General features: G+C 41.0%; 1 protein-coding gene across 1 annotated transcript in view; it reads left to right on the top strand.

Annotated features, from left to right (window-relative positions):
- LOC119018279 (ephrin type-A receptor 6-like) overlaps positions 1-12,435 on the top strand; it is a 52,765-nt gene that overhangs the window by 24,232 nt on the left and 16,098 nt on the right. The window contains exons 7-8 of the mRNA XM_037095812.1: positions 4,877-5,032; positions 5,899-6,249. Of these exons, the coding sequence (XP_036951707.1) occupies positions 4,877-5,032; positions 5,899-6,249 (507 nt within the window). The remainder of the gene's footprint in view (positions 1-4,876; positions 5,033-5,898; positions 6,250-12,435) is intronic.

The following is a 12,435-nucleotide window of genomic DNA, read 5'->3' as shown; positions in this document are numbered from 1 at the left end:
ATGAATTTGGACTTGGTCGTAGTATTAGTACAGCATCTTTCAGCTTGATGTTTTGGTTTGAGCACCAACCTGCATGCTGAGTTAGTGACTAGTTGCTGCACATAGTGGAGCATTAAGCAGCTAAAGAGATACGTGCTGCTACAAGTAGTTGGTGGAGACCAAAACATAGCTAGGAAGTGACTGAATTTTGGACTCTTTTGTCAGGTCAACTCCAAATGAATGAACATGTTGCTCCATATCTTCTGTGAGTAACCTGGGAAACTGCATGCTGACGCATTCGTCATCTGAAGTTTCGGCTAGGTTGATAATGCTTGTGATGACATCTTGTTGTGCTGCCCCCGAGTGGCCAGAGTGTGGCTTTTTATATAAAAAACAATGTAATATTAGATTAGCGAGAGGAGCTATGTCGCCAGTGTGAATGATATAAGACTATTTGAAGCACCTAATTGATTAGTTGAAAAATGTGTGGGCAAAATGCCAAATATTCACTGTTTCTCCTTCTTTAATCTGCAGATTTGTATTCATTTTTTGACCTATAAGAGATTATGTTTAGGTTTTGGACTGTTGATGAATTAAAGAATAAATAAATAAATAAATCTTTTCGTTTCATAGAACAAACGATTCATCAATTAACTCAACAAATGAATGTACAGAATTACTGATAATGACAAAGTAATTGTTATTGTCGGCCATGAGGCAAATAACTAGTGAAACAAACATGTCTGCATTATTTTTGTGTGTTTAGTGTGTGCAGCAATGCCTGCTTCATGGAAGAACTATACAAATGAAAGCAGTTATAGTGAACAAATTGCGTCTGTCGTGTCTGCGTGTATGTGCACGAGATGTTTTCAGACTTTTTGATGGAAACAGTGGTATAAGTATCGTAATTGCTTTTTGGTGGTGATCTCCCCAGCACATACCAGAGAGCGGGGAGCAGCTGGAAATTCAAATGAATGTGTGTGTTTGTTGCCTTTGGCAGGAGCTCAGCATAGGAGGAGAGTAATATCCAAGAGAACGAGGGGCCTCAAAAATTGGAAACCGGGTGACAAATTACTCTTCTCATGAGGAGCTAAGCAGCAACATGATTTTAGCGAGAGTTTCTGTTTGTGTCCATCTTTCATCTCATCCCTTTTACATACCATTGCACTAAATTATGTCCACCTGTTTATGCAGATTGTTTTTTCCATGTTTCTCTTCTTGCAAAAATCCTTCATTTTCTCTCGACGCTGCACGTCATCTCTGTTTTAAAATCAAAACCACCGATCTTCGCTATTTGAATAAATGTGATGACCTATTACCACTGTGTATAGCTGCATTAGATAGAATATAAAGTAAACATATAGTGTGATTGACATTGGCACGTTTGTGCACCACACAAGTTATGCTTTGTAATTAGATGTTTCTTGCCAAAATGCATCTCGGGGGTCGTGGTTAACTTCCCATCTTTTAAGGCACACTGGCACTTGTCGCTTCTGAATATTCTGCAACGATTAGAGACGCTCCCATTTGTCAATTAATTGGGTTAACAGTTATAATGAATCTGTAACTATTATGATTGTCCATTGATTGTTTCAGGTACTTTTTGAGTAACAGTGCCCTAAAATTTGACAGTTTCAGGTTCTCAAATGTCTTAATTTGTCTGACCTCATCGCAAACTGAATCTCTGTGAGTTTTGGATTGTTGGTTGGACATTTGACAACAAAACCTTCGGCTCTTCAAAATGTTGGTGATTATTTTCCTCTGTTTTTCTGATGTCTAACTGATCAAATAAGTAACCACAAAAATGCGTTGCAAATTGTTCACGGTTAAAAAAAATCCTCAGTCGCAGTCCGATGAAAAAAGCATCTTTTGTCCTGCTGTTTCAACTGGAAGTATTTCAATTAGGGTTGAAACAGATTGTTTTTAATATTGATTACTTTATTATTTTCTTGATTAATAACTGAGTCTTCACTCTGTGGTTGTTAAAGGTTGTTATACACACCAACACTCCAACGCCCAAAGAGACTCAGTTTGCTAATATTTACATTGTAGAGGACGGAACCAACTAATGTTTTTCACTTTTGCTCATAAATGACGAATATTTTTGCTCGTTCATAAATATAGGAGCCGATCCATCGACTAATCGATGAATCCGCTAATTGTTGCAGCTGTAATTTCAGGACCATCTGAGCCATAAGTGCTCAGTCACTCAGTGTTATCTATGGAGAAAATGAATTGGATTTTTCTTAACGGCTGAACCCAAGGTGCCCAAATGACTCCCCACACTTCACCACTGTATGAGGGATGATGTGCTTGAGGTGTCTTGAAATACAATTTAAGGAAAACTGAAAGTGAATCAAGAACTAGTGTTTTCCTTTGCCATGATTTAAGTTGTGTTCCATTTTCTTATATTGGATTTATCATGGATGAAAAATGTGTTTTTAAAGGGCAGCGTTTAAAACCAATTAGTCTGTTCATAAATAATTTTCCCGGCTGGTGTGACAGTCTGCGCTTCTGCTGGTCTCCACACAATGAATTATTCTTATCAGCTGAATGAATAACTGAAGTGTTGATGCTTCGACTAGACTATGAATAGTTCAACAAGTTTTCTGGCCTCGGGTAGATTCTGGTAACAACATAGTAGCCCGAGGTAGGAAGCCTAATCCTCATTCAACCAATACTCTCCCACAGGTCCCCAAGCTGACATGCATGTAGACACTTTAGATACCAGAGATGCAGCACCTGATACATTCTGATGGGATTTAGTGTTTCTGCAACAGCTGAACGCACCGAATAAGAATCACCATTACAGCGCGAATAAATGTACAAGCAGCAATTGCATCCAATTGTCCTTACTTTACCGGGATAATCCAGTCAGTGACAATTACCCTCGGTACAGTACCGAGTTCTGGGTAGCAGCTGGACATCATTCATGCAACACAATATGAAACGTATTTCTGTATAATAAAAAGAGCTAATATCGACAGAAGGATGGCACCGGTAATGTTTCTCAGCTGAAGCAATAACGCATCAGACAATAACAGACTTATGTAATACGGTTGGTTGCTGATTATGTGAGGGAGACAGGAAATAACCGTGGCTCACCGCTGCATGGTTGTGCTTCCTACTTACTGTGAGAAAAATATTAAAATGTTGAAATCATAAAAATCCTTCTGGCAGTCTACCACGAAGTCTTAAATTAAATTTCCCAACGTGCTACCTTTTTTTTTCCCCCTATCATTCCATTGTCAGTCATAGCTGGCATACTAATTTGATCATTTCGAAATAATTAACACACCCACACACACATATTCTCATGAAAATCATGCTGCAATCAAATGATCCCCAGATTCCAAGAATATTATATAACTGCACTATTAGCGCTTTATTTTTTTTTTCGCCGCTCAGATAAGACCGGGGGAGAGAGCGAGAGAGGCAAATCTGCAGCAGGTTTTGCCATCTTCTGATAAGCCTTAAGGTGGAGAGAGCGAAGGAGAGGAAAGCAGGAGGGGAGGTGGGAAAAGGAAAAATACTGAAAGATAGATGAAAAGGTGGAAACTGAAAACTGTGGCAGAGGAAAAAAAAACAGTTGTCGGAAAATTGGCGAGATAAGGGAGGGAGAATTGATGGGGAAGAAAAGAAATGTGAAGGTAAAAACGGGAGTGAACTGGAGCAAGCAATGAGGGTAGGAAAGGGGTACGGAAGGAAAACGGGAGAATGCTTAGGTCAGCAGAGTAGACCTTGCAAGTGTACAGAGGTTTTGGACTGAAGCAGGCTATAATTGCATTTTCATAATGCATTATTTGTATGTTAATAGCTATTTCTTTAACCTGCCCGACAAACAATATGAACTTTCCACTGTTTGTATTCAAGGGGAACTGAAAGTAGGGACTCTATTAAACCCGCAGTTTAAAAACAAATGGGCTCCAGAGTGTTTCCCATAGCTTACCTTTTCCCCGCTCAATTTACCATCTGAACCACGCCTGAACTCCCTAAATATGCATTTTCTTCTGCATCATATGACAACAGCACATTTTGTATGTAAATGTCAACATGCTGTTTTTGAGACAACACCATTACATCGAATGATAAGAAGTCATTTTAATGCTGTACGTCATTTTTAATACATTTCACTGTTGTTTAGAGTTTTTATGCAAAGGTTTAGTTCACCCAAAAAAAATTCAGATTTAACAGCATCGCAGCATTTTCCTAAACAACTGGGGAGAAGGCGGGGACATTTTAAAATATTTTTTAAAAATATATTTAGTTTTTAAATATAGAAAAAAAATATGTATGTCATTTGCTTTATATTATATCATATGTATGATAAAATCCCCCAAAAATCTGTGAGACATTTGGTTATTCTTGTCAAGTTACTTGCTAGTATTGGGACGGGTCAGTTTCACTTTGAGTGAATAGTCGAGAGCATTTCATTTTTCAAGTAACTTTTCCAAAACTGGATCCCAACATGAACCAACCATCTGCTGTTCAGATGTCTCGAGGAAAAACCTGTTGAGCCTTGCTAGAGAAAGAAAAAGATCATTTGGGTGCTGCTAGCACATAAGGTGTAACTGTAAACTGCCTGAGTTGGACTGTCAGCTGTTTGTAACGTGTTTTAAAATGTATTTAGGGTTTGCTGTTGTTGTTGTTGGGCAGCTCCTTATTCAGAGAATGGGCTTTACGGGTGTGATTACAAGTGTGAGCCATTTGTTAGACTGGACAATGGACAGCTAATAAGGAGGCAACAGTGATCCGTAGAACCTAGAAATAAAGTCAGACCACAGGTGAGGACGGGCGCAGCTGTGGCCCTGTGTTAAACATGTGTACATATATAGTGCGCTAATGGAAACGCAGTTGTGTAACTGGCTCCTCCACTTTTATCTCCCCGTCTCTCCAGCTTGTAGACCTGGCTTCTTCAGTGCGTACGCCGGGAACAAGAAGTGCTCCAAGTGTCCTCCACACAGCTCCAGCCACGACCAGGCCGCCACCATCTGTCACTGCGACAAAGGCTTCTACAGGGCTATCAAAGACTCCTCCACCATGGCTTGTACAAGTTAGTAGTTTCCAGAACCAGAAACTTTCCCCGACAGCTGAGACATTCTTAGTTTCTGTTTGCATGTGTCTAATTAATTTTCGTCCGCGGTGCCATCTCTCCCCCATCCATCTGCTCTCTCTTTTTTTTTTTTTTTTTAACTTCGCAATATGATCGAGCTAAATTTAAATATATGCCTCCATAAACCTATACATACATATATACATACATATCTCAGCATTTGGAAAAAACCCACATCTGTTATGATGTACCTCAAGATTCTGACAGCTGAATCCATGAAATTGACAAGTAGCATGCTGGAATAAAACACTTAGGGCACTCTGCGAGCTTACCACCCACACGTGTACACACAGATATTCAAAGACCCGCTCAACTTCAGTTCTGATCACTTTGCCAATTCAGATGTTCAGTTGTGAAAACGGTGGGGGGGGATCTGAACTTCTGTTTCCATCCAAGAAAGTGACGCATCGGCTGTTGGGTTGAAATAATGTAGAAGAAAGCCAACCACCCACACACCTTACACACCTACCTTCGTACACACAAACACACGCGCATGTAGACACGACATGATGAATGATATATATAATCACTGTTATACTTAATACTGATAATTGTACCAACTGGAATTTTTGCTGTAGTATCCTATAAGTGCTGCTCATTCCATGCCTGTGAGTGGCTCTCCCCCCTATCTCAGGAAAGGCTCCAGTGATCATAAATCACCAGTCCGACAATAACCAAACCCTCTCCAAATGGGTTACCCTATATCTGTACAAGTGTGTTTGTAAAATATTTGTTCAAAAATACCCAACAAGGTGATTAGTGTGTTATCAATGGGTAGTAACTCCCTCTAACTACTTTCTCCTCAGGGCCTCCATCAGCTCCCAGGAACCTGGTCTCATTAATCAACGACACAGCTCTCTTCCTGCAGTGGATGCCTCCTGGCGATACGGGAGGCAGGAAGGACATCACCTACAACATCCTGTGCCAGCGCTGTGATGGAAGTGACGGCGACAGTGGGGTGACGCAGTGTGAGCCGTGTGAGCCGGACCTGCGGTTCATCCCACGGCCACTCGGTCTGACCGGTACCTCGGTGGCAATAATAGATTTTGCGACGCACGCCAACTACACCTTCCATGTAGAGGCTGTGAACGGCGTCTCTGGGCTGGGCGTGGCAGCGCGATCACTGGCGAATGTTACTGTCACCACACACCAAGCCGGTGAGTCGCAGGCATGTTATTCACTTCAGTGCAACTTCAAATCCAGCTGTGACGATGACAAGCAGATGAACCTCCTGCAGAATTTTAGAACTGAGATGCACTGATTTGATGCGGTCTCTTGGCTTGGATAGGATTCACATTTGAAATATCAATTTCATGACTGCTTAAATAGAAAGTGAATAAATTGATCAATCCATCAAAGGACAGTGAGTTGCAAGCAATTTTGATAAATTATCTCTCATTTAATTTCTGTTTAGGTTCTCAGATGATATGATTTGCTGATTTTCTACATTTTACATCACTATAATTGAGCAACTTATGGTCTTGGACTTTTGGCTCCGGGGTCTTATTTTATCTTATTTTTTATCTTTTACCATTTTCTGATTAAGTCAGGACATTAAAGAATATTTTAAAGATGAATAATGGAAAACAGTTCTCTTTTCATAAGTACATAAATCAATTTTAAATATTTTGCAGGGCTGAGATAGTCCACAGTAAGCTGCAAAATATTGCGACACATTCATCATTTTAATCCTGCTGGCATGGGCAAAATGGCCATCTGCAATGGGGGGAATTTTCCCAGTGGGCCATTCAGCCTGTGGGATGGCAGGGAGGTGATGAAAACAAGTAAAAATTGTTTTCAGACTTGCAATAAATAAATAAATAAATAAAACAAAAAAAACTAGCAGGTTGCACAAACTACCAGGAGTTTTACTTGTTTACTCATAAGTTCTTCTTTCTGCAGCATGCCAAAAAATACCCACTGCTCCTGACTGCCCAACCTGTCTGAGAATTAACAAGGTGTTCCTCGAAAAACCTACCAAACTCAAACAGAAAATGTATGGACAAGTAGTCTGCATTTCCCGTTTGTGCACTGGTTGGAGTATCCGTGGACTGGATGAGTGGCACAGCTCTTGGTCAAATGCTTCTAGTGATTGCTGGTAATGAGACGCCCGCTCTGTAACTACTGTATCTAGATCGAGTTACATTTCATAACATTGGTGCAAAGTGGCTGAAATACACTAATGATTGCAGTTGCATCTAAAAATGGCACAATTTAACAGCCAGAACATCTGCAGTTTATGTTTTACATCAGCTCTTCTTTTGCTGGACAGATTGTTGAGGGTTAACATTCAGCTAGCCATATTTTACTTCCAAGTATAAATACATATTAAATGTACATGCTTATGCTTGACATATGCATATACTGTGGTTACATAACACCTGATTCATGGCTCATGAATACTGTTTGGGAGCAGATGAAGATATTTATGCTGCAGTAACAGACGGGCATCTATTTATTCTGCAGCTAAACTGTCCTTGTCTCTTGCTACATAGTCTCTGTCTCTCTGTCCAGCTTAATGTGTCAACAGGTGAAGCACATTTCTGACCCTTGAATAGCTGACTGAGCCACTGTGACCTACATCTAGTCCTAATTAGCATAACCTGGCTGACCTCAGGTCATCCATAACAAGCCGTCCTCAGTGCAGCATTGTCTTGGGCCTGAATATGGGAAAATGAGGGAGTTCAACTACTGAAACCTGAACCTTATATTTTAAGGGCAAAGACACTGATGGAATAATTGATGGAAAAGATCGAGAAGCAGGAAGAAAAGAGAGTTGATGAATAAATTATACAGGGATGTATGCGTACGTGTTCCCCCCCTTCAGCATGTGCAGCAAGCCAGCGTTGAGATGAAATTCAGATGAGAGCGTTCAAACGCTCTCTAGTTTATCAGTGGCTCGGATGGAAAAATAAAGGATCGGCAAGTGGGTATATCTGTGCTAAAAAATTATCCTTGTGCTCAAAAATAGACTGCAACACATTTTCCACTTTTTCAGTTTTAGAGATGAGATGCAGGCTGTTAAGTTTGTTCTATGGTTACACTCAGTTTAGAGGAACCAAGTCTCAGTAAGCTGTGTGGTCTGGTTAGCATGTGTAATTATTACCATGTTCACCATCTTTGTTCAACAATTGCTAATTAGCAGTAAATACAAAGTACAACTGAGGTTGACGGCAATATCATTAGCTTGCGGTTAATTAGAGGTGAGCACAATATTTGGAAAGAATAGCACTTGACCTGATGATGGTGCTTGCTGAAAAGTCAGAGGAGTAACAAAGTCAGTGGGATTATCTTCTGAAGATCATGAATGATTTACTAGATTTCATGGCAATCCATCCAACAGCTGTTGAGATGTTCCAGCCTCCTTAACAGCGGGTGGCGCTAGTCTTGTGCCAGTGCTCCAAAACATGAAAACAGGAAATGACGTAAGGGAGTGGATGGAAAAACAAAATGCACACTGTATTCCACCCCTCCCACACACACTGCTGATTTGCTAGCAAACAACCAGTCAGAAAATCCAATGGCTCAGACGGCCAACAGCCAACGTTCTCAGACTTCGCAAGTTGAATCGGAGCAGACGCTGTCCACGCGGTTCCAAAAGCTTCCAACGCAGCTGAACACCCCGAACAGATTTGTTCCTGAACTCGTCCGAGTCTCCCCAAACACTTCATACAGCCAACTGTTGGCCCGGTGTGTTTCAGGCTTAAGCTCATGTTATATAACATGTTGGAAATGGCAAGCTAGACCAACATCCACCTGGTTCGCCAACAGTAGGAACTAACAAAGCTGGTAGCTTTTAACTTTCTTCCGCAATGTGGTAGTCATAATTTCACATTTGTTGTAAACTGTTCAGACTGTGCAGATGCTCCCGTTCTGTTCATGAGACAGACTTTGAAGTGTAATCCATAAATTGGACCTTTTTCTTATTAAGTTAGTATAATTTTCCAACAACCTTTAATGTGGAGTGGTTGGTTTTTAATACGAGGGAAAAAAAATTGGTTCCAATTATCATATCAGCGTCTGTCAAGAATCACGCTGCTGCTCATTCAAGAAAAGTTAATAACTTTAACTGTACTCGTGGCTGAGTCTCCTCTTTTGTGAGCTGAGAAATTTTGCATTCAAGTATTATTTGAATTAATGAAATGTTTTGCCGATAGCCTGTCACCACACCGTGGAAAAACCAGATGTCAGGTGTGTAGGTGTCACTTTGCACCCTTCTCTCTGGCAAAGGCAACTCGGCTGATGGGGGGAAGTTGGAATGCAAAATAATCTGAGTGGAGGAGGAGAAGCAGCCTGTGGGGATGTTCCCATTAGGTTGTTTGGAGTGGATTATCTTGTCAAACTGTCTTTCCTCGGCAGACATACAGTATGCGCACACAGCCAGACACGCATGCAAACAAGCAGGCACACAAATCCGTGCACACATACGACATGTGCACGTTCGCCTCAGCCGTGTACCACCTACAGCTTCGCATATGGTTGGTTAGTCATTCCCTGGCTCTCCTCTGCACTCTCTCTTGTTTGTCTCTCTCCCACACATGAGGCAAACCAGAGGTACCCCTTTTTATTTGATCAAGTGTCATTATATTTTCACAACAGATATAGCTCTGTGTATAGCTATAGCTCCATTAGAGGGAGTACAATAACACTTTAATTCTGTGGTTCGATACACGATAGGATGATGCTGATCCCTTGGTTGCAGTTATATAACTGGACTGCATACTATATGTGGAAAAAGGGGTGAATAAAAAGGACTAATAATCCTCTCCGTAGGAGTCTACTTGGTAACTGCAAATAATATTAATTAACATGAAACACTCTGCATGAATTTTCAGCTTTAGGTAGGGGAAAATCTTCCAGGAAGCTTTTTGATGATGCTGTCGAATAACAGGCTAATAGTTGGAAATCAGTTTCAAGTCTTGAAAGCCTCAAACAAACACTCCAAAGCTTGCTATAAATTCAAATGAGATGAGACATTCATCAAGTTCGAGACAAGCACCAATCGTACGTCTGCGCCTGTCTAAACTGATGTTTAGATGGACTGGGGATGGGCAGGCTCGTCGCCAGCTAGCGCAGATGCTGCAAGGTGATTCATTTAATTGATTGTGGTATTATGCCAACGATGGAATGACGGCCAGTCAGAGGCAGGATTAGCAATTAACTTGATTTTGTTTTAGTGTGGAGGAGCAGGACAATTTATTTTCTGCTGGCATTTTATCTGTTTGTAAATTGCTTATTAATGCCTCATTATGCTTTTAATTATGCTAAACCAATTAATCAGAATTGCTAATAATCTCTCTTCCTCGCTTGCCAGTGTGCTTGTCTAACTTTGATAAGTGGTGATGCTCATTTGGGGAAAGATATATGATCGTTTTCGTCTCCGGACAGAGCGGAGTGTTTGTTGCCGTCGACGATACTGGAGTTACCGGTCAGTTTTGTATCTCCGAGAGCCGAGCGGGATCTGTTCGGTCACGGACTCTCTGAAAAAAACACCTGATTTTCTCAAATTACCTTCTTTTGGCATGCTCTCCTCCAGACTTAATCTCACCCCTCCTCGTGGAAGCTGATGAAAGTCACCTGTTGTTGTGAGCAGGATGATCTCCGTGTTCATGAACACTGTAGAGATTGCCCAACAGAGCATTTATTCACTCCCACAAAGTTCACTGCAGTATTCCGTGAGGAGACAGAGAAATCAGAGCAAATTGTGAAATGTGTGCTCCTACAGCAGCAGCAGCAGCAGAGAGACAGCCACAAAGATAGACTGTGTGTTAAAAGAAATCCTTACGTAAGAATTTATAAAAAAGAAAAAAAGGACACATTGTGTCCCAGCAGAGGTTGAAAATGTGTCGTCTGTTGAGCCGTTGAAAGTTTGGACTAAACACCACACCTGTGAAGTTTGCGCGTGTTCTTTAATGAAGGGACGGATTTGTTTTTTTTTTACATTTGTGCAACCTGGCAGAATCAAAATGTATTGAATCTATTCAAATCAATTCACTCAGAGAATGTGAGGTTTAATGATGCATTTAACTGCTGCTGAAATAATCGAAATCGAAGAGCTGCTGGTTTAAACGGTTGAATCCCCGCAGAGTTGTGCTCATTGTCATTCAGCTGATCGGCCTCTGCTGCTCTACAGCTACAGGTTTTTACCTGTGTTCATCGCACTGGAAACTACTTTGAATTGAATACTGCTTAATAAATAATTACTGTTAAGTAATTAGATGGTATTTGTGTGATTTTTCCTGCTGCTAGTATATTTCAAAGTGGCAACAGACAACTTTTTTTTCCCCTGAGCGTTTCCATTGTGGTTTTGTTGTTGCCGCTGTTGCGAAGACAACTGGATCGTTTCCATTTTCCTCAGACTCACAAATAACAACAACAGCGGACGATCCGAGACTTGAATGAGTTTATTCCATCACCTATTAAGCTCTCTTTTCCAGGGGGTGACCGGGTGCCCAGTGTGGCAGACAGAATCGTATACTAGCAGTGAGGGCGACCGACCCTGATGGTTTCTTTATTCTATTTCCATTACATTGCGCAGTCATCATTTACTGCATAATGATACGCTGAAGCAGAATATTTCAATTATAATGAATGGTTGTCCAATGAAACAGTGCGAGAAGTTTATCCAGGTTTTATCCTCTGGTTAGGTAGTCTGATTACAGCCTCACACATGTGGCCGTTGAGCCGCCGCAATCATTTAATCAGCTGATTAGTCTATCGGCGGCAGATTAATAACCAGCTACTTCAATACTTAGTTAATAATTTCATTCATTTTCCAAGCGAAAAGTGTCAAACATGTGCTGGTTCCAGCTTCTAAAATGTGAGGAATTGCTGCTGCTCTCTGTCGTTTATGATGGTAAACGAAGAGCCTCTGAGTTTTGGGATGTTGGTCGGACAAAAGAAGCCGTTTAAAGACGTAACTTAGGGCTCTTTGAAACTTTGATGGGCGTTCCTCACCCGATACGACGTTTTACAGATGGAGCAGTTGATCAAGTTCAATCGTAATATGTGTATGTAGTTTTTGTACCGTGTCTGGCAGTGTTGGCACTTATATAGCGCTGTTTTTTTCTTTCCTTTATTTAATTCGATACATCCATCTTTTTTTGTTTGCTTGAGCACAGACTGGCAGTTCACTAGTGCAAGGCAAAAATGAACAGTTCCAGTTGCAGCGTTTTATCAGGACATATTTAAAGACGGTGTAATCAGCTTAACGTGGTCATGAGGATGTTGGGCTGGTTGGCAGTGTTTATCTCTCAGCAGTGTTTTGAGATTAAGAAGCCCCGCTTCTAGCGAGCGCTCTCCTCTCAAACAAGCGTAAAAACAAGTATGGGAACAAAGAATTC

This window comes from Acanthopagrus latus, chromosome 4 (assembly GCF_904848185.1).
Source record: "Acanthopagrus latus isolate v.2019 chromosome 4, fAcaLat1.1, whole genome shotgun sequence".
Taxonomy (NCBI): Eukaryota; Metazoa; Chordata; class Actinopteri; order Spariformes; family Sparidae; genus Acanthopagrus; species Acanthopagrus latus.
Note: the sequence above shows the minus strand (reverse complement) of the source record. Positions and strands in the feature narration are given on the sequence as shown.